At 36.2% G+C, this 27989-nt stretch overlaps 1 protein-coding gene across 1 annotated transcript in view; it reads left to right on the top strand.

Annotated features, from left to right (window-relative positions):
• Positions 1 to 27989, top strand: part of GBE1 (1,4-alpha-glucan branching enzyme 1) — a 276713-nt gene that overhangs the window by 202872 nt on the left and 45852 nt on the right. The window contains exon 12 of the mRNA XM_006726989.3: positions 1851 to 2022. Within this exon, the coding sequence (XP_006727052.1) occupies positions 1851 to 2022 (172 nt within the window). The remainder of the gene's footprint in view (positions 1 to 1850; positions 2023 to 27989) is intronic.

The raw sequence follows: 27989 nt of genomic DNA on the forward strand, positions 1-27989 counted from the left end.
CTCCCTAGATACATTTATTTTATATAAATGAATAAAAGAATAAATGAGTGGATTAAACAAATTGAAGATGAAACAGATTATTTTTATAGTTTTCTTCCCAAAATGTACAGAAAATTATAGAATTATTTCATACTTTGAAGATTCAGGTAATTCTGCCTTTTATTACAAATTGTTGGAATATACAAAAAGATGCAAGTTTCCTAGTTCTTTCTAAAAGCAAAAATAGGGCACCTGGGTGGCTCAGTTGGTTAAACATCTGCGTTGGCTCAGGTCATGATGTCAGGGTCCTGGGATGGAGCCCCACGTCAGGCTCCCTGCTTCTCCCTCTCCTTCTGCTGCACCCCCTGCTTGTGCTGTCTCTCTCTCTGTCAAATAAATAAATAAAATATTTAAAAAAAAAGAACCAGTACTAATAACTATTTAACAAATAGATCTACGTTGTCTTCAAACTTCTTTAACAATGGAGCCTACTTAGTGAGCCACGTTTCTACAGCACTCGAAGTTGTATGTCAGATTGAAGCTGCATTTTATTGGTATGTGTTTCAGTCTCCTAGGGCTGCCATAACAAAATTCCACAGACCGGGTGGTCTAAACAACAGAAATTTATTTCTCGCCATTCTGGAGGTTGGTAGTCCAAGATCAAGGTGTCAGCAGGTTCAGTTTTTCCTGAGGCCTCTGCCCTAGGCTTGTAGATGGCCATCTTCTTTCTGTTCTCACACGGTCTTTTTTTGTGCACACTCATCCCTGGTATCTCTTCTTCTTCATATAAGGACTCCACTCATATTGGATTAGAGCCTCACTCTTACGACCTTATTTAATCTCGATTACCTCTTTATATGCCCTCTCTCTAAATAATAGTCACATTGGAGGTTAGGACTTCAACATGAATTTGGGGTGGGCACAGTTCAGTCCATAACTGTACACATTCACTTTATATGTTTAGATTTAAAATTTTATCTGTAAGTCGGAGAACAAAGAGTCTACTTTGATAAAGTGAAATAGTTTGAACTCAAGTAATATAGATGACAATTACTATCTAATCAAACTCTGAAAATTCTTAGCCAGGAACCATATTCTGAGCCAATTCTTTTTGGCCCTTAAAATAATTCAGATTGTTAAGAAGCCTCTCTTCTACTACTCAGGATGTTTCTGAATTACCTGCCCCATTTATCAACTGTTATATTTTCGTATAAAATAAACTAATTTTAGATTAGATGCCAAATTCAATGAAAAAGCAAATTTTACATTTTAAGGAAAAGCTGTCAGCCCTCTGTTGAAGGGGAATAGGGTCCATTTTACTATATATATGTACATATTTTATATATATAAATACATATACATAAATATAAATACATATACATATAAATGATTTTTAAGAAAGTCTTCCATTCTTTCAAAACAAACAAAATCATGGTAATGCAAGCTATTTTTAAAGTTTATTTATAATGATGTAATGTGTGGTGATCAACATAACAATAAAAAATTTAAAAAATAAAATAAAATTTAGTATTCTCAACATTATAATAAATATTTATTCCAATTTCAGAGAATTTGAAGCATCAGCTGAGGTATAACAAATATTCAGGTGGCTTATCCTGAGTTTTCACCAAGCTCTTTAAAAACAAAAATCCATCCTGAAAATAGTGTTGATCTCTGACCAGCTCACCTGATTTTACCTGTTCTCCTTCTACATAGAAAGCAACTATTGAAAAACACATGAAATTAATATTAATTCAAACACCTCTCCTTCATCGTTTCCCATCCCGTGTAATCCTGTGTTATTCTAGTATAAATCACAACTGCTTAGTACCTATTCCTTGCATTTATCTCAGTGACTTTTATTTCCATAGGCACTCGTTGGGGACAAGACACTGGCATTTTGGTTGATGGATGCTGAAATGTATACCAACATGAGTGTTCTGACCCCATTTACTCCAGTTATTGATCGTGGAATACAGCTTCATAAAATGATTCGACTCATTACTCATGCTCTTGGTGGAGAAGGCTATCTCAATTTTATGGGTAAGTATGAGTTGAACACATATCCCATCTATGTTCAGAACGTTAACTAATATTACATATGACATAAATCATGTAGAATAGTTTGAATTACTGTTCAGATTTAAAACAGAAAATTACAACTTTGTTTCTTTTCATACACTGTCCTATATAAGCTGCACAAATTAAATTACTGTAAAATCATTGTTATACTACTACATGATGCAAAAGTAGTCTAATAGCTGGCATTTTATTTAATGTTTTTGTCAACAAGTGGGGTGAACTATTTTTAAAACTTAGAATTATTCTGAATTTAATCACTGGAGTTTATTATATTAGTGTTCACACATTAAACATAAGAAAGATATAATTGTCATGGCATGACATATCAAGCTAAGATTATTGGTCTTTGAGGTAATTGTACACCAGTATGTTTATATTATAAATGTGAAAACCAAGGCAAAGGATATTGTGATAGACAAAAATATTTATATATATTTATTTTAAAAATAGGAAAACTATGAATATTCAAAGGTCATTGTTGTCCTAAGGATCTTGAATGATAAGATATAGAAGTCAACAAATAATATTTTCTGTTCTATTTGGTCAACAACGGTCATTTGAGCATTTCTAAGTTTTAGGAGATTTCACCAGTTTTTAGACTAGAGAGAGATAGAAAGGCTGGGAAATGTATTTGAGAGGCTGACTTACTTTTCTATAGTGAAAGCCTTAGAAGAGCTTCAAATTAATTCAGGTCTATCTGGAAATTTGCATAAGGAACCTCAGATTGGACTTTTAAAAGTCTCTGTTAATTCAGTCAATCAGGCAATCAGTCTCTATTGTTTGCTAACTTGAGGTTAGGAAGCCCACCCCTATAAACTAGTGTATTCCTCTCCTAGGATCAACAAAATTTGTTAACAGTCCTAAGCTGTCCGGAAGTGACCTTCCCAACGTGGGAGACTGCACTGAGCCAGCCAGGCTGCAGGCCAGGTTCCCTGAGTGGAGTTTGCAGGCATTATATCCATAAGTAAAATCAGCCTCAGTTCCTTAAAAGCAACTGGTCTTCACTGACCCAATAAACATTGTTCACAAATATAGCCATTCCAGTAAGGCCTTAGTTGCACAATCAATTTTTTCAATTATATCCTGATAAAAAGATAGGGTCTATGAACCTGTGTAAATATGTTACCATGTAAAGTAAGGAGAAGTGGGGAGTTAGCGAGAGATTTTTTTTAGTGTTTTATTTCATTTTCAAAAGCAGTTCATGAAGTTGTTATACTCTAAGATAGCTTAAAAAGAAATGGAATGGGCTTCTTTGTATGTGTGGAAACTAAAACAGTTTTCCAAACAGAGAACCAAAATAAAACCTCCGAGTTTATGCAGTCAGTCCTATGTCATTAATTCTTGAAGCCCACTGCATTCAAAAATTCTAGTAATCTTGGGGCACCTGGCTGGCCCAGTGAGTAGAGCATGCGACCCTTGATCTCAGCGTCGTGAGTTTGAGCCCCACACTGGGCATGGAGCCTGCTTAAAAAAAATAATTAAAAAGAAAAAAAGATCCTTAAAAAAAAAAGAAAAGAATTCTAGTAATCTTGACTCACTTTACTGCTTTAGTCTGGAAGTTGTGTAGGCAATGTCAATTTAGAAGCCTATACCTAATGAGTGGAGAGTGTGGGTAGTTTGAAGTACTTAATAAAGTCCTTTTCCTGAGACTGTCGTCCTTTGTGGAAGACAGTTCTAGCCTATAGCCCATAACAGAACCTGCAGGCAAGCATCAAACAGACTACACATGACAGAGATTTAACAGCCTTAGTTAAATTAATATTGATAACTTTTAAATAAGAAAGATCTGATTCAAATTCATATTAAGAATTATTTCCTGGGACGCCTGGGTGGCTCAGTCGGTTAAGCGTCTGCCTTTGGCTCAGATCATGATCCCGGGGTCCTGGGCTCGAACCCCACATCTGGCTCCCTGCTCAGTGGGGAACCTGCTTCTCGCTCTTCCTCTCCCCCTCCTTGTGCTCTCTGATAAATAAATAAAATCTTTTAAAATATTTAAAAAAATATATTATTTCCTGAGTCTTGGTGTATATTCCATGAGGGTAAAAATGGGTCATGGACAGCTAGGACATTAACAAATCTCAGTAATTTCATAAGCTTTGTGAAGTATTTATATTAATAATCACCTTAACTGTATATATTCCACCTAGGGCAGGCTGAGCATCTGTTTTGTTTTGAAAACTCTTCCCATAGTAACAATAAATAGTAATAATAAAAAACATAATTATTTCTAACATCTCTTTCTGTAAGGTCTATAAAGGGAGCATATTTGTGGTATCAAATATAATCTTGGGATTATTCTTTGATATAGGACTAAGAGATCTTTGAAGTTTTATTCTTTTGTCCTTAAAACAAATGGCTCCTAATGCTTAACACCAATATAACACCCTTTTTTATTCCCTCTGTCCTATTATCTAAATCTTAGCATTTCTCTACAGACATTAAAATCAATAATCTCCAAGTAGCTCTATAATTTCTGATTATTGATGTTGTTTTATGAAGTTTAGTATTTCCCTATGAGCTATCATGACTTTAAATATTTTTTTTTTTCCATTTCCTGATCATGTCACTGTCCTGCTTAATGGCTTCAATGACTGGTGTCCTCCAGCTGACCTGTAAGGCTCTCATGAATGGTCTCCTGTGGGTCTCCCTGTTGATCGCTCTGCTCCAGCCAAGCAAGCATTCTTTCAGTTCACTGAATGTACCAACCTCCTTCAACTCTGAGCTCTATACATTTGCAGTTCTCCTTTGAGAAGCATTCCACTCAAACATTCCCTCCCATACCTGACCAAATCCTTCATCCGCAAATCTCATTTCCTTGGGGAAGCTTTTCCTAAAGCCTCATGCTATGCTAGTTTTCCCTGTCATACATTTTTATATTACCCTATACTTACCTTTCATGGCACTTAACAAAATTACATTTGAAAAACTATTAAATATATAACTCCCTTGGTAAATTTAAGACTCAGTGAAAAGAGGGGTCATCTGTATCTTATTCACTATTTTATCTCCAGGAACTAGTAGCAACTGGCACAGCATCTAGCACATCACAAGGCTTTCACATTTTTCTAAAAAAAAAAAAAAAAAGGATATCAGATAGATGTCTATGTATATAATAAATAGATAAATATATATATAAAATATTACCTTGTAATATTTTTAGCAGTAGTTCATTAGCTGCAATCACCAGTTGTAGTTATAAGCAGAGTAATTTTTTTCAAGTGGCATGTAAGAAAATATTTAAAAAGATCAATTTAAGAAATTTTTCGAGACTGACTGAGGAGCAACCTGGTTGTTTATTCATGTTTTAGGCATTTTTAAACTTGTTAGCTTTCTGAAATTTTATTTTTATTTTTCTTTAGTAGAGGAAGAATAAGTTAAGAGAAGAAAACACATTCTTACAGTTTTTTTTATTAAAACATGTTTACATAAATTCATTAGGCACTTAGATATGTGTGCTGTTCATCACAAATCATTAGGATCAGTACTGATTTTCTGAGAATGATACCAATTTGGCTGATTTGTTTTGTTTTGCTGGTTTTTTGTCTTATATACTCCTAATTTTGAGTTTCAAAAAAATTCTTTCACTCTGGGTAAAGCAGAGGAATATTTGCTGTGAATTTTTTATTTGCTAGATTATTTAATTGGTTATGAATAAATACACTTATATTTCTTATTCTAATACCATGTAGTCATCTGCAAGAATCAAATACAGGAGAGGGGAGCAGGGATGGCTAAATTATGTTTGTATTTTTATATTTCATTCATCGTATGAGAGTTAAAATAATAAATATGAATAAAAGTAAATTTATATTGACATGGCATTCTATACTTTCTAAAGCACTTTCCAAAGCACTTTCCTGTGCACCATCTAACTTAATCTTCATAATTTTTTTTTTCTATATCATGTCTTAGTTTAAAAGAAACCTTGGGAAAAAGTTAGAGGAGTACTAAGGTGTGCTAGGTCAATGTCCCAAGTCGCATTTTGCTGAAACTGCAATTTGTGAAGGTAAAGGGACGTGCGTAATGTTGTACAGCTAGAAAATACAGCAGCTGGTTGGTTGTCTTTTTCTTCTGATTTCCAATTTGAGAAAATTTTTAAAGAAATTCTTATATCAATATGTAGATTAGCCACCATAGTATAATCAATGTATATCTTTTAGGAAAAGATAGAGCAAAGCGGTTAAGAAAGTTCTCTGAGTGGGAATCCAAGACTTCTAGATGGGTGACTTGGGTAGGATGCATTGCCTTCAGGGCCTTCATCTGCTCAGTGATAAAACGGAGTACCACCCACCCCAGACGACTATTTTGAGGGTGAAATGATTTAATATGGTTACGAGACTCAGATATTGCCAGGCACATAGCTCATCATTAACTTTTATTTAAATTAAGTTAGTTGAATTTAAAATTAAATTTACTGTTAACTATTTTTAATATTATTAATTATTCCATTAAATAAATAGGTCTTGAATACTGATGTTCCAATTCCATCTAAGAGTATTTCTTTAGAATCTTGCCTAATGGTACATGGTTAAAAATAAAAGTTTCTTAAAATGTTTCATTCATTTCCTCTTTAAGACATGAGTAAATGTAATAATTCTTTGTTAGAAATCAGATGACATTTTCCAAGTTGATATATGTGGTAAATTAAACCATTTCTGTAGTAAGTCTAAGAGTAAATATTACTTCTTTTGTTTTGAATTCATAGTGACATTTACTGAATGTTGCTGCCAAAACACCTTACTTAGCTTTCACGTATGAAGGGGTCTGAGGGTTACCTCAGCTAGTTTTCATTTCTAGGATGATTTCTAGGATATATATTGATCGGTTAACATTTATTATGTATCTACTATATGGTATTCATGTGATAGTCTATGTGGGCATTAGATAAAACTTAATATTTTTCTGGCATACCTGTGCAGAGAACTTCTATGTACACAGAAAGAGAGAGAGAAAGAAAGAAGGCAGATTGACTTCAAGTAAGTTCAATTTTAAAAGTTAGTAAATTGGTATATATATCAATTTAAACTATAAATTTAACATATGCATAACACATTCTAGAATGTGTTTTAACACAATTTACAAAATTCCTCATGCTTCAGACATTTATATGTACCCACTGTGTACCAAGCATTGCTAAGTGGTAGATATTCTGAGGTGAAAAATAGTTCTTGCTCTCAAGGTCTCAAAACCCAAAAGGGATTACAGACAAGTAAGCAGACAAGTATCTTTATACTAGTGCATGCACTAGATACAGTGATAGAGATGAACAGAAAATGTCATATAAATATATAGGAAATTGGGTTAGGAGATTGTTGGTGGAACTTATGAGTAACTTCAGTTAGACAAATGTAGATAGAAAGGCACAAGGAAGCCCTGCAATGAAATCAAAAGTCAAGTAAGAATAGGACTGATGTACTGGAGTGAGACTGAAGTCATTTGGAAATATTAAACTTCAAATAAATGAAAAAAAACTGGGTCTAAGGAAATGAATTTAGTGATCATTCATTGATTAGAAAGTTGAATGAAAAAATGTGGTTGTTGTGGTGCCTGGGTGGCTCGGTCGGTTAAGTGTCTGCTTTCGGCTCAGGTCATGATCTCAGGGTCTTGGGATCAAGCCCCAAGTCAGGCTCCCTGCTCCTCAAGGAGCCTGCTTCTCCCTCTGCCTCTGCCTACCACTCCCCCTGCTTGTGCTCTCTCTTTCTCTCTCTGTCAAATACATAGGTAAAATCTTTAAAAAAAAAAAAGTGGTTGTCATCACTTTAAAATATCATGAATTCTTCAGCAAGAAAGACCCAGTGTTGATGACTGAATGGGTTTGTGGTTTACTTTTTTCTGTATTTATAACATAACTAAAAGAATACAGATTAGAAAAATAAGACATAAGATCATTGATAATCTATATGGCTATGCCTTGCTACCCTTTGTAACCACTGGTTAGTTAAGCATATTTAATAGATGGCTAAAAATAAATATAAAATAAAAAATATTTGCCATACACATAGGATAACCTCACTAAATATATGTTAATTGCATATGGATAAACTGCTAAAGCCATTCAAAGGAGAAAAAAATGAGGATAGGGATATATTTTGCCCAGGTTTCTAGTAGCTATGTGGTTATGTTGGAAGTGCTATTGTTTCCTATCCAGTCATCTGAAGCAGAGGGAGTAGTCACATGACCTCATTGTGTGACTCATCAGGAATTGCTATAAAGGGGGGTGGTCAGGCAAGCACATGGGCTACTATGCCCAGTGATCTCAGTACTAGGGAAGAAGTCAATACTGATAAAGTGGTCCCCCCTTTAGGTTCTGCTTTTTGCAGTTTCACTTTACCACCCAGTTAACTTCCATCCGGATGCAGATAATCCTCTTTCTGACCTATCCTCAGAGAATCAGTAGTAGCCTAAGGCTATGTCACATTGCCTAAGTGATTCACCTCACTTCATCTCATCAAGTAGGCATTTTATCATCTCACACCATCACAGAAAGAAAAAGGGTGATCACCTTTTTCTAATATATGTATATTAGATAGTATAATAAGATTTATGGAGAAAGAGAGAGAAAGAGTGGGAGAGAACACTTTTTACATTAACTTTTATTAGGTATATTGTTATAATTATTCTATTTTATTATTTGTTATTGTTAATCTCTTACTGTACCTAATTTTTGAATTAAAATTTATCATAGGTTTGTATGTATGTATAGGAAAAAAATATAGTATATATAGGGTTTGGGACTGTTTGTGATTTTAGGCATCCACTGGGGTTCTTGGAGAATATCCCCCGCAGATAAGGGAAGACTACTACAGTATTAATTTCATATAATGCCAAATTAATGGCATTGATAGTGTTTTTTATTAAAGACTGTTTAGAATTCTAGAGAGAAGAAACTACATTATTTCACTAATTTTAAATATAAATGTACATAAACATTTTACAATATCAAGTAGAGCATAAATTAAACTCTAAGCATGAAGCACATATCTTGCAGATTTAAAATACTGACAGACAAAGCAGAATGGAATTTTAAGAATCAGATATCCAAACAAAATGAAGAAAATTTAAATAATTTTGAAAATGAAGTATCATTTAATAATTCTCTAAATGTAAGTTTCAAAAATAAGCTGCATTAAAATGTTGCCATCCCTGAGTTTCAAGTTGGTTTTTGAGGAAAATGTTGTGGCTTTTCAGAAAGCTCTTTGTAACCCTATCCTAGACTAGGCAGTGGTACGGAGAAAGTTACAACAATTAACTCCAAATAATTTTCTTCATTTTCAGATAATTAGGTATCTCATCTAATAATGTTAAGAAAATTGTTTTCAATAACTTTTTTTTTGGTGGGGGGAAATCTTTTTATTGAGAGCTTACGGCTAGTTTTATTTCAAAGGAATTTGCTTTGTTTTCCCCTCTGATTTGACTTCATCTACTTTAGTTTTATCATATATAGATAGAGATTCAAATGCAGAGTGAATGCATCACTTTCAGTACTGTCATGTTCATATTCCACTTGTTCAGAAAGCCTTTGAACTAAAGTAAGAATTATTCTTGCAACAGAAGCCTTGCTTTCTCCGTTGTCATTTTCTTTTTCCTCTTGGGGATAGTGTTATAGAAGAACACTTTCTAAATGAGTACACCTTCATTCAATTTGAAATATTAATGCTGCATATAACTCTCTGGGTATAGCTCAAAACATAAATGATTCAAATTTCTCATTTAAAAAGTACTGAACTAGCAGAGTTAAATCAACAAAACTGGTAACATTTCACTAATATAACACAATAGTCTAGGAAACTGAAAACTCATGTTGTAATCATAAAACACATATTCCCCATGACATCAGATGTTAATACATAAACTGAAATGTCATAAATAATCTGGAATCAGTGGGACTCATTGATTCATTTGTTCACTCATTCATTCAAATTAAACTCATTGTTTCCATGTCAATTTCTGGATACAGGTATAGGTTCGTTGTAAGTGGAGTTGTATGAAGGCTAAGTAGCTCAGGTTCGATAGCTTTATACTTTCAAATGAGGTCATCATCTGGGAGCAGAAGGAATAAGTGATGTTTGAGAAGAAAGTAGAAGCATGAAATAGACCACTCCAGGCATGAAAATACTAGGGAACCATAGTAGGATATCTAGGTAATATTGAATGATCTTTTCAGAATTGTAATCAAGACTAAATTGAATCAGCCTTGTAATTGTGTGACTTTCTTTCTAGAAGGCATGGTTTAATCAAGAGTAGGAATTTTGTCAGGCATCTGTCAAAAAGAGGGACAAGTTTTGAAAAGTATTAGAAAAAAACTCATATAATAGAGAACCAATAAGTCACTGGTTCTTAAAATTGCACATTGGAATAACCTGTGGATTTTCAAAAAAAAAAAAACTAAAAATTGTGATTGAATTAGTGTTGGCCATAGCCTGGGCTTTGGGATTTTTAAAAGATTCTCAGATGATTCTTAAGATTAGAAAATAAAGAGAATTCCAAGACGACGTAAAAGATACAGGAAAGTTCTCTGGTTATGGAACAGAAATCATAGAAGGCACAAGAAGAGGATGTAGGGGGAAGAGAAGGACAGTTGGGACAGATGATGGTGTGTCATGGGTGCAGACTGTCAATTAATGACCAGAAAGCCAGACTTGGACTTCCTAGAAGCAAACAGAGCAAGCAGGATTGGGGCTGCTCCTGGAGTTTTCGAGATGCTTTCTCAAATATATTTTTATCAATAGGTAAAATTTAAATCAGCAGCCTTTTCTGCTTTTCTTATATTGTTTGCTCTATTTATGAACAAACTAAAATCATGACAATAGAGAGCAAACTATATTATATCCATAATGTGGGTCATCTGATAGGTGCTCATGTGTTTTTACTACTTTCTTGTTTAGGAATCTCATTACCATGATGTTATTCTAGTTTCTGTAATGAGTGATACCTGTGGAGAAAGAGGCATAATTACAAACTGGCAATTTTCTCTCTCAGCAGTGTAATGAAATTTCTATTACTAAACTTGAAGGATTTTCTCTGTATGATTATATTGTATTTTGACATTTGAAATTCTGTGGGACATTCTTTAATGAATATGTTACATTCTCCCTGAAGTCACAGGGAAAGTTGGATGGATTTTATCCTAAGTGTCAGTCTGCGTTCAGTGATAGCTACATTATGCTTCAGTGTAAAATGTGTGATCTTACTTCAAATCTTCCATCTATGATTGTTTAGTGTCAAACTTGTAAATCCTTTTTTCTGGTAGATAGGAATACAATAAAAATTTAAATGCCTTCCTGCTAAGTGCTGGAATTGAAGCAGTTATAGAAAGACAAAATACACTCTCCTGAACAGTAGGAGTGCTAATTTTGGGCATTTTCTCTTAGCTTGTTGAGGCAAGTTTACCGAACGTAACAGGACTAGTAGATGTCTATAAAACTGAGCTGTGAAAAACTGCAAACTTCTCAATATGAGCAGTTGTGAATGGCATTAAGTCCCGTTAAAATGCTCAGAGACACAAATAGCATCTATTTTAAATGGCATAGACTTAAAAAGCAGTGGCTCTGGTTTGATTCATAGCACACTGATAACCAATTTTAGCTGGCACTAGATGAGAACTTACCGTGAGTTTGACACTGTGCTAGGAGTTAAGGGAGTGCTGCTACAGTTAGCTGGGGAGCTTTAAATACTGAAGCCTGAGCCCCACACCAGTCATTTGAGTCAGAGTCCCTGAGTGTAAGGTTCTAGCAGTAGTAGTTTTTAAAAACCTCACCAGGCGATTTTAATATGTGGAGCTACACGTAGAGATCCACTCCACTGATGGAGGGAAAAAAAAAAAAAGTCAGGCTGGAGATAGAGCCATGCTATGGAACAGACAGAAACAGAGTCACTGGAAGTGAGCAGATGGCATTTCCTCTCCCTCTCCCCCGTGTGATTTAAATGCCCTCCTCAGTACTGGACATGTTCTTTCTGCCAGGTTACTCTTCACAAAAGAACCTTCAAATCTTTGCTGAGGATCAGAACCTGGGCGCAGAGTCACTTTCAAGAAACTGTGTGTTAACCTAGTGGGGAGTGTTTCTGATGTAACTTAATCCACATTTTTCTCTAGCCTGCTCACATAGACCAAATTGAATACATCACCCCTTTACAATAGGCAATGGGTCTACTTAAAATCTGAATGTTGAGAGGAAGAAAGAAGCCACTGAACCTAACTCTCCGTCCTTCATTCTTTCAGGCATGGTGTCAGGGTAGGATACTTACATCGTCCCTGCATTTCTTCTTTTGGGATGTGGGTAGTTGTCTATGGCTGTCAGTGTGTGTGGTGTTAATGGCTCTTTCTGAACTGCTATTCAGCTGGGCTGACCTCCGGCTGCAGTTCCAAAGAAAGAGAGCAGTGGGATGGGACCCACCGCAGCTCCTCATCTAAGCAAGGTCCGCTGCTGTCTGGTCCGCTGCCGCTAAGTCTCTTACACTGGAAGCAGGAAATTTTCTCTTTGGTTTATTTATATAAAAGCCTGCCAGAAAAGTGGAGATGATGATTATTGCTGTTAGTTCACTTGTTTATTTTCATTATAAAGACTTTTTGGTAAAATAAAACTGATTTTCGGGAGGCCTAGGTGGCTCAGTCAGTTAAGCATGTGCCTTTGGCTCAGGTCACGATCCCAGGGTCCTGGGATCGAGTCCCGCATCGGGCTCCCTGCTCAGTGGAGAGCCTGCTTCTCCCTCTGCTTGTGCTCTGTCTCTCTCTCTCTTTCTCTCTCAAATAAATAAATAAAATCTTTAAAAATAAGTAAATAAATAGAAATTTTTTGTGCAGGACATGGTAACCTGTGCCATATGATCCCTCATGTGTTACGAATTTTAAACCAAAACCTACCATTGGGGGCATTGATATTTCTCCTAGTGAAGGTATATTGTCATATCATCATCAGAAAGAAAAGTCCTAGGTACAGGAAGGCACTGGTTTTTCTTTTCAGCTCTATCTCTTCCAGGTGAGGTCATCACAAATAGGAATTTTTTTTTTAAAGATTTTATTTATTTATTTGAGAGAGAGAATGAGATAGAGAGAGAGCATGAGGGGGGGAGGGTCAAAAGGAGAAGCAGACTCCCCGCTAAGCAGGGAGCCCGATGCAGGACTCGATCCCGGGACTCCAGGACCACGACCTGAGCCGAAGGCAGTCGCCTAACCAACTGAGCCACCCAGGCGCCCCACAAATAGGAATTTTAACTTGGAGGCTGCAGAGCATATTTCCTAATCTAACAAAATGAAAAGTAGGACTGGATCTTAGAATAAGCCCCAATGAAAAGAGCACAGTTTTTTCTAAAATTAACATCTGGATTCTGTGCTCTTAGGCCAACACACACACACACACACTGAATATATGCAGATATTTGTGCACACACACACATATGCATAAACATATACACACCACTGAATAGACTCACTATTTACACAACCCTGGATTAGGAGACCCATAGTGTATACACCTAACCAGCTCCATTGTTGAGTTGTAGATGGTTGAGTTTGTAGTATTATTTAACAATTCTTGGAAACATTTAGAAATAAAGAAATTTTATCAAACTTTCTTTACTACTTTATTACCTAGCATTTTGGAAGAACGCCAAAGCGTCACTTCATGAGCTTCAGTGTCTCACAGAAGCTTCTCCTAAATCCAGAAAGTCAGCTAGGTCCAGGATCCTCTCTCAAATTGCTTGTCTTCCTAAGGAGGGAAAAACAGGATGTTATGCTAGGAGATGTGAGTAAAGATAAATTGATACATAATGGGCATTATACCTAGCCCTGAATTCCTAATTTAGTCATATTTTCAACTAAGCTTCCTCCTAATCTAATCCCAAAGACCCGTTTGAGTGATAACCTCATCTTATTGGTGGAATCTTCCTAAATGAGATGCCAGTGAATGAATAGTATCCCACTCACCCCAACCCATCCCATGTATGTATTTACTTCATGCTTCATAGTATTTCTTCAGTGTTGTTGGGCTCTTGAATTATTTCCTACCTTCACTACTTTTCTTCCTACCTTCACTCCTACCTTCACTAATTCTCTTCTTTCCAGTTTTACTACATAGTAAGTTTCATTATTTGGTTCACAGTCTCTTAGAACTTTCCATAGGTTTCTAGAGATTATCAGGAACCCCACAGATCTTCCTTCCAAAAAGAATTGATCAGAGAGGGGCACCTGGGTGGCTCAGTCATTAAGCGCCTGCCTTCAGCTCAGGTCATGATCCCAGGTCCTGGGATCGAGCCCCTGGGATCGGGCTCCCTGCTCAGCAGGAAGCCTGCTTCTCCCAGTCCCTCTGCTTGTGTTCCCTCTCTTGCTGTGTCTCTCTCTGTCAGGTAAATAAATATATATATATATATACATATATATATATATATATGTATATATATACACACATATATATGTGTGTATATATATATATAAATAAATAAAAGTGTTGATCAGAGAGATTTTTTTTTTTTTAGATAAAAGAGTACATGCTGATTCTTCCAGTATTATTCAAGCAGATTGAAAAGATCCTTATGACCATAGGATGCAAAATGTGATTGATTCTCCATTGCCAGAGCTGGTGAGCAATATGGTTGTCATCTTTTAAAATGCGGTTGTGAGTGCTCTAAACACAAATAATCTGCTCCGGCAACCTTTCTCCTGAGCTACTTGCCAACAGGAGACAAGAATTTAGAAGATGAATTCCTCTGCCTCTAAAAGTTTAAATCATTATCTGAGTCTTACCTTGCCCCAGCTCACTCCCAAAACAAAGCAAGAAGACGAAGTACACACAGTAATCTCAGTTAATAGTAGAGAAGAGTAATTTATATTTTCTAAGTTCCTTGGGAACTTTTTTTTTTACTTTTTCAGTAGAGAAACATAAGTTTCTCTTTAGGAATATATTTCCGTGGAGGGTTTAGGGAATGCAGATTATATGAGTGACTTGTCTTAATTTGACATGCTATTGTCAAATTAGCACCTTTGAGCATACTTTTCCTCAAATAGCTATATCTTGAATATTTACCCTGAGCAAGGCAGTATGCTAAATGTTTTACTTATGATATCTCATTTAAATTGAGTTCCAACCCTGAGAGGTAGGAATGATTACCTCCATTTTACACATGAGGGAAATGAAAGGTTAAACTTTAATACAGAAGTCAGAACTTGAACCGAGCTCTGCCTACAAAACACATCATCCCATACAAGACAATACTATAATTTTATCTGAAATGAATGCTAAGATTGGCAGTGGTGTTAGCAAATCTCTTAACTAGAGACATCTACCAAGAAGAGGTGAATCAAAGAGGAAAACAGCAAAATAAATTTCATACTGTGTGGTGATCTGTGACACAAATCAAGTGACTTATTTCCAAAGTTTGAGCCAGTCTTACAAATCACTTGTTTGTCCTCTTTGCTGACTTCTTTCTACTGCTGGATCAGGCACCGCCAAGGACCTGAGTAAGCAAGAGAAGACCTGGCCACTCGCTGCAGGAGTCCATGTCCAGGAAAGAGACAAAGCAGACCGATAGAGGTGTGTGAGGTGATATGTGTCACCTTCACAATCTGCACAGAGCACATTCTAGAAGAACACTGAACTGATACTCAGGAAAGGAGTAGGTTTGGGCCGTCAGGGGAGGCTTACTGCGGCGGGTTGAGTTTAAAGTATCCCTTTCCTCCCTATCCCGATCCCTCACTGGAGTGGTACCTACGCAAAGCTAAGAAGGTGAAACAGAATGAGGGACCCATCAATTTAGAACATGAATGATGAGAGAGAAGGCTACAGATGGAAGCAGAGGCCAGGTCATGGAGAGCTATTGAAGGGTTTTATAGGAGATTGACAGAGTCAGATCCAGAGTGTAGGTATGTTACTCAACTAAAAATGTGAAAAATAGATTTGAGGGGGCAGTCACCTCAAACTAAATATAGCACTGCAAGATTTCCTGCTACCAGAATTCTTTAAAATTGGCTTAAAATTGTAGGTCTAAATTCTTTGCATGCTGTTCACATCACTCTATAAATTGGATATATCCCCTGCGCATGGGTTCAAAATCATTTACTTCATTTTTTTAAGTAAGATTTTTCTGAAAGATTATGAGGAAAATAAAGTTGCCATTTTTCAGGGCCACACAGATACTAGGATCCTTCTGATTATTAACTGAAATTAAAGAAATATTTAATGGTTACCTCTGCCTATGTTATGTAATACAAGATGAAAATAACATTATCTTATTTAGGTAAGTTATTTTTACTCCATATTTCTATCCTATGTAACCAAACACTTGAATACTGAATACTGGTTTGTTTGGATGTTCGTTTTGTTTTGTTTTGTTTGTTTTTGTTTTTGTCCTATGTGGATCATATAAGAGATGTGTTTCTTTGAATGAGCAAGTTTGAATCAACCTGTGCATTTTATTTCATAACTCAAAAATGATCCAGGTACTTGATTTAAGTAGTTTTAAAAATATAAGGTAATACAGGTATAACTCACATTATACAGTAACTATCACTTGGAAAAAATTTTTTTAATTTTGAGTTTGTAAAACGAATAATTTCAGGTGTAAATGAAAAATGCGGTTTTAAAGAATTCTGTGATATACTCAAGAATTATCACCTGATTTGTCTTTCATGAAAACATTTTCATATATTTAAGTCATTTAAAGGAGGCTGTACCTGTAGAAGCATAAATTACAAATGGAAAAGAATAATGATATAACTTTAAAGCATAAATACAATTTATAACTATGTTGTAGAAATGCCTACAACAGTTATATTCCCTTTATAAATACATTTAAGAAATCTGACAATTAACTAAAAAGCTTATATGATTATTCTTAAAAATATAAGTCAACAGTTTTTATAGAGGAGTTTTATAGTTTGGGAGAAATAACCCAGAAACAGCTTTGCAACTTTGTTTACACCCTATTGTCTAAAAGACTCTTGAATTACTTTTAATAAAAACAAATGATAGGTGTTTGAGCCTCACCAGCACACACAAACCCACTGTCATTGAAAGGTCCCATTTTGACATGTGGTGAGATGACCATTTCGTGATGAAGAGTTGCGATGAGAAAAATGGAAGTTTAAAAATCTAGATAATCCACTCCTTTTTGATATTTTAATCATATATACATCATGCGTGATTATATATGGGTCATGATTTAAAGTTTCTTGCTATATTTAGGAACAAACTGATAACATGGGTAAGTAAATTTATTGTGAGATTGTTATACTGAGTTATTTGTGTGGTCTCGCCTTCCCACCACACTAGTCAGCCTTAATAACACCTTTCCACAAACAAAACATCCAGATATCTTGGATTATCATTCCAATAAATTATCTACAGTGTAATTAAAAATATTAAATTATGTGGTTAAAAATTCACCCCACGTCTTATATTTTCTTTCCTTTCCTTTTTCTTTATTACAATGTGAAAGTGCTGTGCACTTAAAAATATTTTTTTAAGGATCAGCTTATTTTATCCCTAGCTTTAGACTTTAAAGTAGTAGTATGACATGAGAACTTAATTATTATATGTTGAGCAAATAAACATTTATAACCCTGGTACAGTTTTAAAAATCCATTTATTGGCTTTTTGAAAGACATTTTATTTATTAAAGCAAGAGTCTTCTGAAAGGTATGCGAACTAATAGTAATCTCTCTCTTTCTGTCTTTTAAGTAGGAGACTTAAATTCTGTGTGTATATGGGTTCTCCTATAAATGAGACCAAATAAATATTAGCAGAATAAATAAAAATAGTCAAACATGTTCTTTGGCTTACAAAGTTGGAAAGCTACTACTATATTTGTTAGTTGATCTCAATATTTTTGGTGCCAGACCTTTCCAACAGCTCTTAAAGAGAGCTTGATGGGAATCAAATGGACGAGGTAGGATCCCTTTATATATTCTTTGAAGATGTGTAATCACTTCCTTGACTACCTGACGCAGACAGCATGTGCCTTCTATACATAGAGAACATGTGTACCATTTCCAGCAACGTACCTACCTTTCTGGTTTCATAAACATGCGTTTTTCATGCATTTTCGGGGGTGATATCACCGAAATTGACTGTTAAGGGAGGGCAAAAAGTAATAAATAATAATCTTAGATATTATGATAGTTTTTGTCTTCCAGAGCATCCCAGCATATAAACACATAGGCAGTAGATCTGTGGTATTTAAATTTCATGAGGTAGAAGCAATTAGGAAAAGAGTGTCTACAAAGGCTCCTGAGTGGGGTATAGGTAGAGTGAGGGTTGGTGGGGGTGGGGGGGGGTGCAACAATGACAGAAAGGTCAAAAGGCATTAAACACTGTGTTTTTTCATTGTCACTTCTGGGCCTTCTATTCAAGTACTGCCCACCTGGTTCTGTTTCTTAAAATGATATCACAAAGATAATCATTTCCGTTTTCTGATTTGATGTGTAGATTCTAGTTTTGGGATAGACAGGTAAGATTTTAGTCCTGGCTCAGCCATTCCCATGGACCTAAATTGTTCTATTGTGTAAAATAAAGACTTCGGCCTCATATTTTTCCCAATAGGTATTGATGAGTTCTTATTCCCTTAGAAAACAGTTCTCAAGTAGCTAAAAATGAACAGGTTTAAGTTTTAAATGTTTTTGAAAGCTGCGGGGGGGTTGTTTTCTGTGGTTGCCAGCTTACTTCCACCTTAATTCTTTTATTCTTCTTGGCTTTTTTTCTCCTTCCCTTGCCAGTATATGCTGCCCCTGACTGAACGAGGGCAGGAGTTGCCTGAGCAAATATAACATCAAAGGCCAAGACAATTTAAGATAAAGAGGAAATTCTTAAATTCTAATTTTCCTTCCTGGAGACACCCATCATTTTTTTAGTAAAAGACAAGGATATCCATTCATATTTAATCAGTTGACTTCAAGGTCACATGTTTAAATTGGAAACAGTGCTAATATCTCTATATTATTAGATGCATATTGTGAAAATGATTTACTTTCTTAGAGAAGAAAATACTATGATCATTATACACATTAGCATTTAACATTGAAATCCACTTGTATAAACAGCTTTGTTTCCTAGTATCATTTTCTATCTATGTAAACTTGGGTACACAAAATACTTGTTTTCTTATGAGTCAGAAATATTTTCATAAGTGAAACCTTGTTTTGTCTTGGAAAGATTAACTATAAAAGGCAAGTATAATTATTATGACTAACTGGTAGAAAAAAAACTTTTTGCATTTTAATAATTAGCAGCAAATTTGCTCTTTTCTGACCCTTAGCACAAGATCTTTTATACCAAGCAGCATTTCCTCCGCAAATTGGTGATGTACATTAGTGACACCTGAGTTGTTTTTGTTTTTAAATTGTAATTAAATAAAACAGTGTGGCTAAACATGCAATAGCAACAGTAAGCATTGGACTGGACATAGTTCTTTTTACCATAGTTTTGATACACATTTGTTTTTATTATTTTTATAATTATAATAAAGTAACTAAGACATGAATCTGAGAAAATACCAGAAAATTTGAAATCATTGCTTTAAAATGTACATTTCACAAATTGAGAAATAGGTTACTAACATGTAAAGCTAGTATCTTACCTGTTTTCCCTTTACTTTGCCAAACTTCATTGTGTAGTTATGGGTGCTAACTCTGCTTTCTCATATTCAACACTCAGACCCTTGCCAGTGTCCTGCTGCCTTCTCTTCTCTGGTTTCCAAGGTCATCATTGGCTTGCAGGTCTCTGCACCCACTCCCTGAACTCCCTTCTTCACCTGCCTCGGTTGACTTTCCTTGTGTTTTCCTTCCCTGCCTTCTCTGCTATACCAGCGAGGCCTCCCCTGTCTCTTTCCACACACTCCTTTTCATCTTGTTTCTCCTGCCACATTCGTGTTTGCTCCCTTGTCATCCTGGGCCTCTATTATGTTGGCCCTATTCTTTCTCTCTCAGAAAGCTCATCTACTTTTAGGCTTTGGACATCTCTTTAAGTAGATAGTTCCCAAATCAACATCTCAAGATCCAACATTTTGCTCTAAACTACAAGCATACATTTTGAAGCTACCTCCCTGAGATCTCCACGTAGTATCTTGTGGCTCTTCAAAGTCACTGAATCCAAAACTAAAACCATCCTCCCTACAAATTATGATGCCTTTTTAAGATTATTATTACTATTAGTATTGTCATCTTTTTCCAGTAACTGGTTGTTGAGCGCTAAGACCCATTTCAGTTGTTCTTTCCTTTCCCTTGTTCTTAACATTCAGCCAGTAGCTAATTAAGATTTTAATTATTATTAAGATTATTATTACTATTAGTATCATCATCTTTTTCCAGTAACTGGTTGTTGAGCGCTAAGACCCATTTCAGTTGTTCTTTCCTTTTCCTTGTTCTTAACATTCAGCCAGTAGCTAATTACTGTATCTTTATTATTCATGTCTTTTTCCCTATGTGCATTCCCACATGATTTGCTATGTATATTGCATTTGTTTAGACTTTTAAAGTTTTCAATTATTTTCACATACATGATTTCACATAGTGAAACCTACAAAGTCAGCATCCTTTTTATAATGTTGATTTTGAGGCAGTGTAACATAATGGTTAAGAGTTCAGGTTTGAGGGTGCCTAGGTGGCTCAGTCAGTTAAGCATCTACCCTTGGCTCAGGTCATGATCGTGGGGTCCTGGGATTGAGCCCCATGTCGAGCTCCCTGCTCAGTGAGGAGTCTGCTTCTCCCTCTTCTTCTGCCCCTCCTTCTCGCTCATGCTCTCTCTCTCTCTCTGAAATAAATAAATAAAATCTTTAAAAAAAAAAAAAAAAGAGTTCAGGTTTGGAGACAGTCTGCCTAGATTCTGATCCTGGCTACTTTACTTCCTAGTTGTGTCATCTTTGGCCGATTACCTAATCTTTCTATTCCTCATTCATCATCTCAAAAATAGGGATTATAATGATACCTATTTTACTGAGCAGTTGTAAGAATTAAAATATTTAATGATGTTAAGAGTTTGCAGTGATGTCTTACATATAATAGTGTGTGATAAATCCAAGTTCTAACTATATTACAAGGGAAAGTTACACAGCTTGAGGTTATACATCGTAAGTGAGAAACTGAGTCCTAAAATTCATGTCTTTTATATCCATATCCCATGCTTCCCCTGCTGTATGACACATAATTTTGTCTATTTCCTAAAGAGAATTTCTTTATTTATTGGATGGCCTAATTTATAAAAAAGAAAATTGTTTGAAAGGATAAAACTGAGCAATAGAATTTATAGTTCTGTAAGTCAGTTGGTAGAGTTTACCTTCTTAGTATGTTACCATTCTGTGCTCCCACTATTCCTATAAACTTTTTTTAATGGATCCCAGGAATAGCATTAAAGCAAATATGTATATATTCTTAGATGGTTGTTTAGAATGTCTGCTAACTTATGAATATTTAAATATTCATGAGTCTTGACATCTGTCACTTGGAATGTTAAAAGTTTCTTTTTTCCCCCCAAATACCTGACACATTTAATGATTCTTTTTTTTTTTTTCCATTAAATGATTCTTTGTAAAGTTTCAAGAAGTTTGGGGGAAACTTTGACAGTTTGTGAAGGACCCAGATAACTATTGTGCCATAATTCTGGATGTTTATTTTAACCTTCTGTTTAGTATAATTAGAGCCTCTTTGATATTTCCTTACCCTTTAGGCAGACTATAGCATTTATTTCTGAATAGCTTTCTTTATGTTATATAAAATTTAATACAATATATTTGTTTCAGATTGACTTTAATCTGTTCTTTGAAAATAGCATATTTTTTTTAATTTTTTTTATTGAAAATAGCATATTTTATATTGTTTCTTTCAGCACTATACAAATACTTTCTAACCTGAAGAATGGAGGTTTACTTAGATCTCTGTCACACCCTTCGGCTTTTTGGTACAATTAGGTGAAATTCATCTAATTGTACGTCTGTAGGTACAAACATTTCACAAAACCGAAATGCTGCCCTTCCTACACACTCCAATCAAAGTACCAAAACACCCTTTCCACACAAGGAAGAAGGAAGAGAAACAGAAAGTGAATGTCTCCCCCTTTGAATCAGCTCTTTTAAAACAATCTTCTCATAACAATTCTGCCGGTATATCACTGGACAAAACAGACACAGAGCCATAAATGGAAGTTAGAAAATGTGTCTTTTCTTGAAAGCAGTTTATCTAGCTTGAAAAAAAAAAAAAAAAGCCTTCTCAGACTGAAGGAGAGATATATTTCTGACATAGAAGATGATATTTAAGCTTGTTGTTGAAGAATAGACAGGACTTCTGGAGGCAAAAACAAGCATTACAAGTCAAGGACTAACTAGAAAGATGTATAGGCAGGAAACATTGGCCATGATCATATTACTTGGGTCATCTTTTTGATGGAAGCAAGATCTGTATATTGGGAGATAAAGCTCAAAGGAGAGCAAAGAAACTTTCCTCACCCAGGGACAAATAATAGTGATGAGTATTTCTAAATGAAATAGTTTAGTGAAATTGTTGGATTGACAAAAGTTAAACACAAAACTGATCCAATTACTAATTGTATTGCTTTGTTTCTGTGTTAGAATTTTAGCTTGTATGGAAGCACAGAGAATGATTTAGACCAATGGAAAATGTTCTGGTTTATATGAGGGGAAGGGTGGTGGTAGTTTACATTGTATCAAACCTCTCTGGGACATTTGTGTATGATAATTTAAACGTCATTACTTTTAAGACATTAAAATTGTTTACATGATTTTGAACCTCTCTTTTAATTGCCTTCAAAGACAGTTGATAGGCTAATTCATAACCTTGTCATTATATTTTTTACAATTCAAAATCAGTGTTACCCAGAGCAAACTGAGACACCTGAAGCAAGTCAGTGCAAATACTGAGAACTTTTCTTCTCACTGTGGGAAGAAGTTCACAGTGCTTGCCACAAGCCATCATGCTGCTCTGGAACTTTTTTCTCATTTATTTGGCACCAGTGGCCTGAGAGGAAGCAAGAACTGACCGCAGGGAAGCAGAGAAGGCTAACTAGCTGTTGGCAGGAACTTGGAGCAATGGAAATATCTTCCAAAGGCAAACTGATACTGGTCCTTTGATTAAGTTATGAGCAGGTAGTTAAGTCTCTCTACTAGGGGGTTGTAGTTGCTGACTACAGAAGAAAGGCTGTGGGAGATACAGAAGAAAAGCTGTAGCAGGCTGTGCCGTGAAAGAGCCTGATGTTCTTAGGCTTATCTAGCCTGGAATGATATCAGGATTGAATTTAACCGATGTCAGTCATGCCATACAGAGGCTTTAAGTGAACGGTTTCTTTCCAGTCTTATTTCCTATGGTTATATGCTTCCTCTTTCAATGTCTCTGCTTAGCTCTCAATAATTCATTAGGGAAATTTGTTAATCTCTATTACTATGTATGTTTGATGTGACCAAAAGGAACTAACCCTGACTCAGTGGTAGCATATCCTAATTATAGGCAAATTTTAGGGAAAAATAGCACAATTTGACTCAATTACTAAATTTTGGGGTCTAAACCTAAAGTTAGAAGAGCCACAAAATCACATGTGTATAAATTTTGTAGTCATCCAATATATTGTTTTTCACATTTCCTGTTTTCTTGACTTGTTTTCTACCGCCTAAAAAGATATGGAGTCTTTCAGCTGGTGCCCTGTTCACTTGCAAAACTTGTACACTTTTTACAATGATGTGCATTAGCAAATCATTTTCTAAGGCATTTGTAATATCCTTGGGAAAAATATGAATTCAGTTAGGATTGTATTAAATAACCTCATTTTTTTCCCCCACCATCTCTTCCTTAGTGTGGTTTAGTCCCCTTCTTTTCCCCCTTAAAGAATATTTTGAGTCTTCTGCTTCATGCAGCATCAGAATGGTTTCAGAACAAATGGCAGAGTCCACTACTGTTGCTGTGAATTTTCTTAAGAAAATACTGTGTAGTTTTTAAGAAATTATTTTTGTTCAAAAATGACAGTTTTCTCCATTTAGTCTTACATGTTTTGTTCATTTTTACTTGGTTTGATTATAATTTTATTATTTGTTTTAAATCAGAACGGTGCCACAAAAATTGCCTGTAGCAAGGTATAATTAGTAACATGAGCCATTTGAAATTCTGCCTCTTAGTGGTGTGGCATTCAGAGTAGGAAAACACCCAAGGAGGCCTCAGGAAGAGAGAACCTAAGTGATTTATCTTCTCTCTACTGATTTACATCCCCTCCAACCCCCCACTATGGATGGGCTCCTCTGTATGCACCCTTTTCCACCCGTTAGCACTTTCCTCTGTGTTTTTTTTTGGGGGGGGGTGTTTGTTTGTTGTTTTTAAAGATTTTATTTATTTATTTGAAAGGGGGTAGAGAGAGAGAGAGCAAGAGTGCAAAAGCAGAGGGAGGGAGAAGCAGACTCCCTGCTGAGCAGGGAGTCAGACGTGGGGCTCAATTCCAGGACCCTGAGATCATGACCTGAGCTGAAGGCAGATGCTTAACCAACTGAACCACCCAGGCGCCCCTCTGTGTTTTTTATGGCCCTCATTTTGCAATCAGTAAGGAAGCATTTGTTACACACTTTCTTTGAGTCCTTCCCCTTTGAACTGGGTGTTCAAAAGTAAACTAGTACTTTCCCTAAGTAATATATAGCTTACTATAGGAAGCAGACATGATTTCCTTCGTTTTCTTCTTTCAACACATAATCACATTCGTGAATGTTCTTATTACTCAGTGTAGTTATTATAGTTCCTTATTTATTTGAGAGTGAGAGAGAAAGAGTGAGATAGAGAGAGATCACGATCAGGGAGGAAGGGTAGAGGGAGAAGCAGACTCCCCACTGAGCAGGGAGCCCAATGCGGGGCTCAAACCCTGAGATCTTGACCTGAGCCGAAGGCAGACACTTAACCCACTGAACCACCCAGGAGCCCATCAACACATATTTAACAAATCCTCGAATGTGCACTATATGCCTGCTATCACATAAATTAAGTAATAAGGATAGGAGATGAAAACATAGTGTATCTATCCTCAGTCTAATAAAGAGACAGGCAGAAACAACAAAAACACAAAAATCACACTCTTTAATAATTGCTTTAATAAGGAAAAAAAAATTATACCTAAGTGGAAACACAAGCACCAAAGCTTTCCTGCAGGATTTTGAAAAGGCCTCATGGAGACCAAACAGCTGTAACATGGAGTAATAACATCAAGACAGCAGAACATGCAAGGCACGAAGGGAGCACAAGTCCGTAATAAATATACTTTATTTGTATACTTGAGAGTGAAATTGGAAATACATCTTTACACATCCTTTTATAGCTTTTTTATTATCTTCCCTAATGTCTGTACCTTCATAATAGGTTTCCAACTAATGTTGCTCAAATCAAGTACCTAGCTCCAGATACCATGGAAAGAAGACAGACAAATCTAAGTTTGAATACCGACTTCAATACCTTACACCTGCATCACCTTGGAGAGTCACATTACCCCCGATCTGTTGTCTGAAAATGAAAATAATGTCCCCTCCCAAACTGAAGGGTTATTGTGACTATCATTTGAAATAATTTCTAAAACTCTAGCACAGAGTCCATGTACATAGAGCGCTGTTGCTTTTATTATTTTAATATAGTTTTACGATTTCATTTATTTAAAATGTTCTCCCACAGTCTTGATTTAAATAAAAACATAATGAGATATACCATTATATATCATTACCCTTCAATATAATAATGCTAATTCTTTAGCATTTCAAGTAAGACTGGTTTATAAGTGCGTTTTCATTCATTCTACCGCATATATATGCAATATAAAGTTATTCTTATTTTGTACGTATGGACATTGATGGTTAAGAATGTTTTACTTTGGTTTGTTTTATTTTGACAGCCTTCTTCTCAAAACACTTGACCTAAGTATTTACTTCGTCTACTATCCTGTTCCTTGATCATAGGAACTTACCATTTAAAGCAATTCTAATCATGTAGATAAGGAAGGGATTGATGGGTTTGGCTGTGGTCCAAGCATAGTTCAAGTTGGAAATGTTTTCTTTCTGAACTGCCCAGAGCTCATTTGGCCATTGCTTCAAGACTTTTTGTGCATAATTTATCAAGGGGAAGACTGGGGAGAGCAGAATAGATGGAGGGTACCGACCAGCCTTGCTACAGTGGCTCTCATCTTCAGTGCCATTCCTGGCCCCTGTCAGCTATCACAGGATCGGAGGCCTGGACTGTAATACCAGGTGGAATGGGAGAGTAGGTATAGCATTTGACTCAGGCCACCATCCCCTTTATCTAGGGGATGGAGGACTGGAATTTATCATGTATTTTATTGAAAATATTAGTTTGTAAATTTGTTATAGGAATTTTAAGGAAACCTAATAGTACACTAGTCTTTTTTCTGGCTGTCTTAAGATATGGTGCATATTATATGCCATAAAACGTTTATGAATACAAAGCTTACATATAGTTAAGACAGACCGAATTTCTTCCAAATTTCTTCCTCTCCCTCTGCCCCTCCCCCCAGCTCGTGCTCACCCCCCACCCTCTCAAATGAATAAATAAATTTATGAATACAAAGCTTACATATAGTTAAGACAGTTCACTCGCAGGTATTTAGTTAAATACTCCCTGTCAGAATATCCTAGAATAAACAAAGAGAAAAAGTAAAGCACTTCGTCCTCACAACACAGATTTCAGTTCTTTGGTTTTACCCCAGACATCACTGCGATTGCTCCCTTTCCATTCGTGAATGTTCTCTCTTATTACTCCGTGTGGTTATTATAGGACTTCAGGTTTTAGTTCAACTGCTAGCACCTATTACTGTTGACCATTGTTTCTTCTCGGGACCCCTCCGTCCCTGGGGTCCGTCTCCTGTCTCCCACCCACCATGGTTGTCCTCATCTCTCTCTGGTCCTTCCTCCTCAGGCTTCTTTCCAGGCCTCCTCTGCCCCACCTCGCCCTGTGAGTGTTCCTCAGGCTTTCCCATTATACTCCCCTTCCTGCATGCTCTTCCCAGGCAATTTCATCCACACCCATGTAGTCAGTTACCCCGTATATTTCTAAAACCCATGTACAAGCTTAGTTTGCAAAGATGTGTTTTGTTTCTTAACACCACGGCTAACTTCTAGAATTCCAAGACTGGGTTTCTAAGACCAACACCCCCTCTTTCCCTGTGCAGTGGCAGAGTTCCAGGCCGGTCCTCTCTGCCTTGCTGTGCCACCGTCTCAGCACCTTCACATCTGCTTCTTTTTTTTAAGATTTTATTTATTCACTTGAGAGGGTGGGGGGTGAGCACGAGCTGGGGGAGGGGCAGAGGGAGAGGAAGAAGCAGACTCCCCCACTGAGCACAGAGCCTGGAGTCGAAGGCACACGCTAGCCCAGGTGCCCCCACGTCTCTTTTTGTGGGGGGAGGCGGGAACGCGGGGAGATTTGCCAGTATTCTCTGCTTTCCTCTCCTGCTACCCTTTGTTGTTTTCACTCTTAACCTTGAAGTCTTTTTTTTTGAGGCCTCTCCTCCATACCCTCTCCAAAGGAAATATATATTTTTATACTTGTTTAATTCTGTCTCTCTTCTCTATTAGACTATGAGATCTATGAGGACAGGGATCATACTGACCCACGTTAAACATGTTTTCTGATACACAGGATACATTTTAATACTTTTGAAATTATAATCTTGTGTTATAGTTGAGCATATGACCAATGTAGCGAGTCCTGGGGCTCAGAATATAATCACTGACATGGACCTTTTAAAGGAGGAATTCAGGGGAGCCTGGGTGGCTCAGTCGTTAAGCATCTGTCTTCAGCTCAGGTCATGATCCCAGGGTCCTGGGATCGAGCCCCTCATCGGGCTCCCTGCTCAGCGGGAAGCCTGCTTCTCCCACTCCCACTCTCCTTGTGTTCCCTCTCTCACTGTGTCTCTCTCTGTCAAATAAATAAAATCTTAAAGAAACCATGAGAGACTATGGACTCT

This window comes from Leptonychotes weddellii, chromosome 1 (assembly GCF_054177405.1).
Source record: "Leptonychotes weddellii isolate Sample4059 chromosome 1, ASM5417740v2, whole genome shotgun sequence".
Lineage (NCBI taxonomy): Eukaryota > Metazoa > Chordata > Mammalia > Carnivora > Phocidae > Leptonychotes > Leptonychotes weddellii.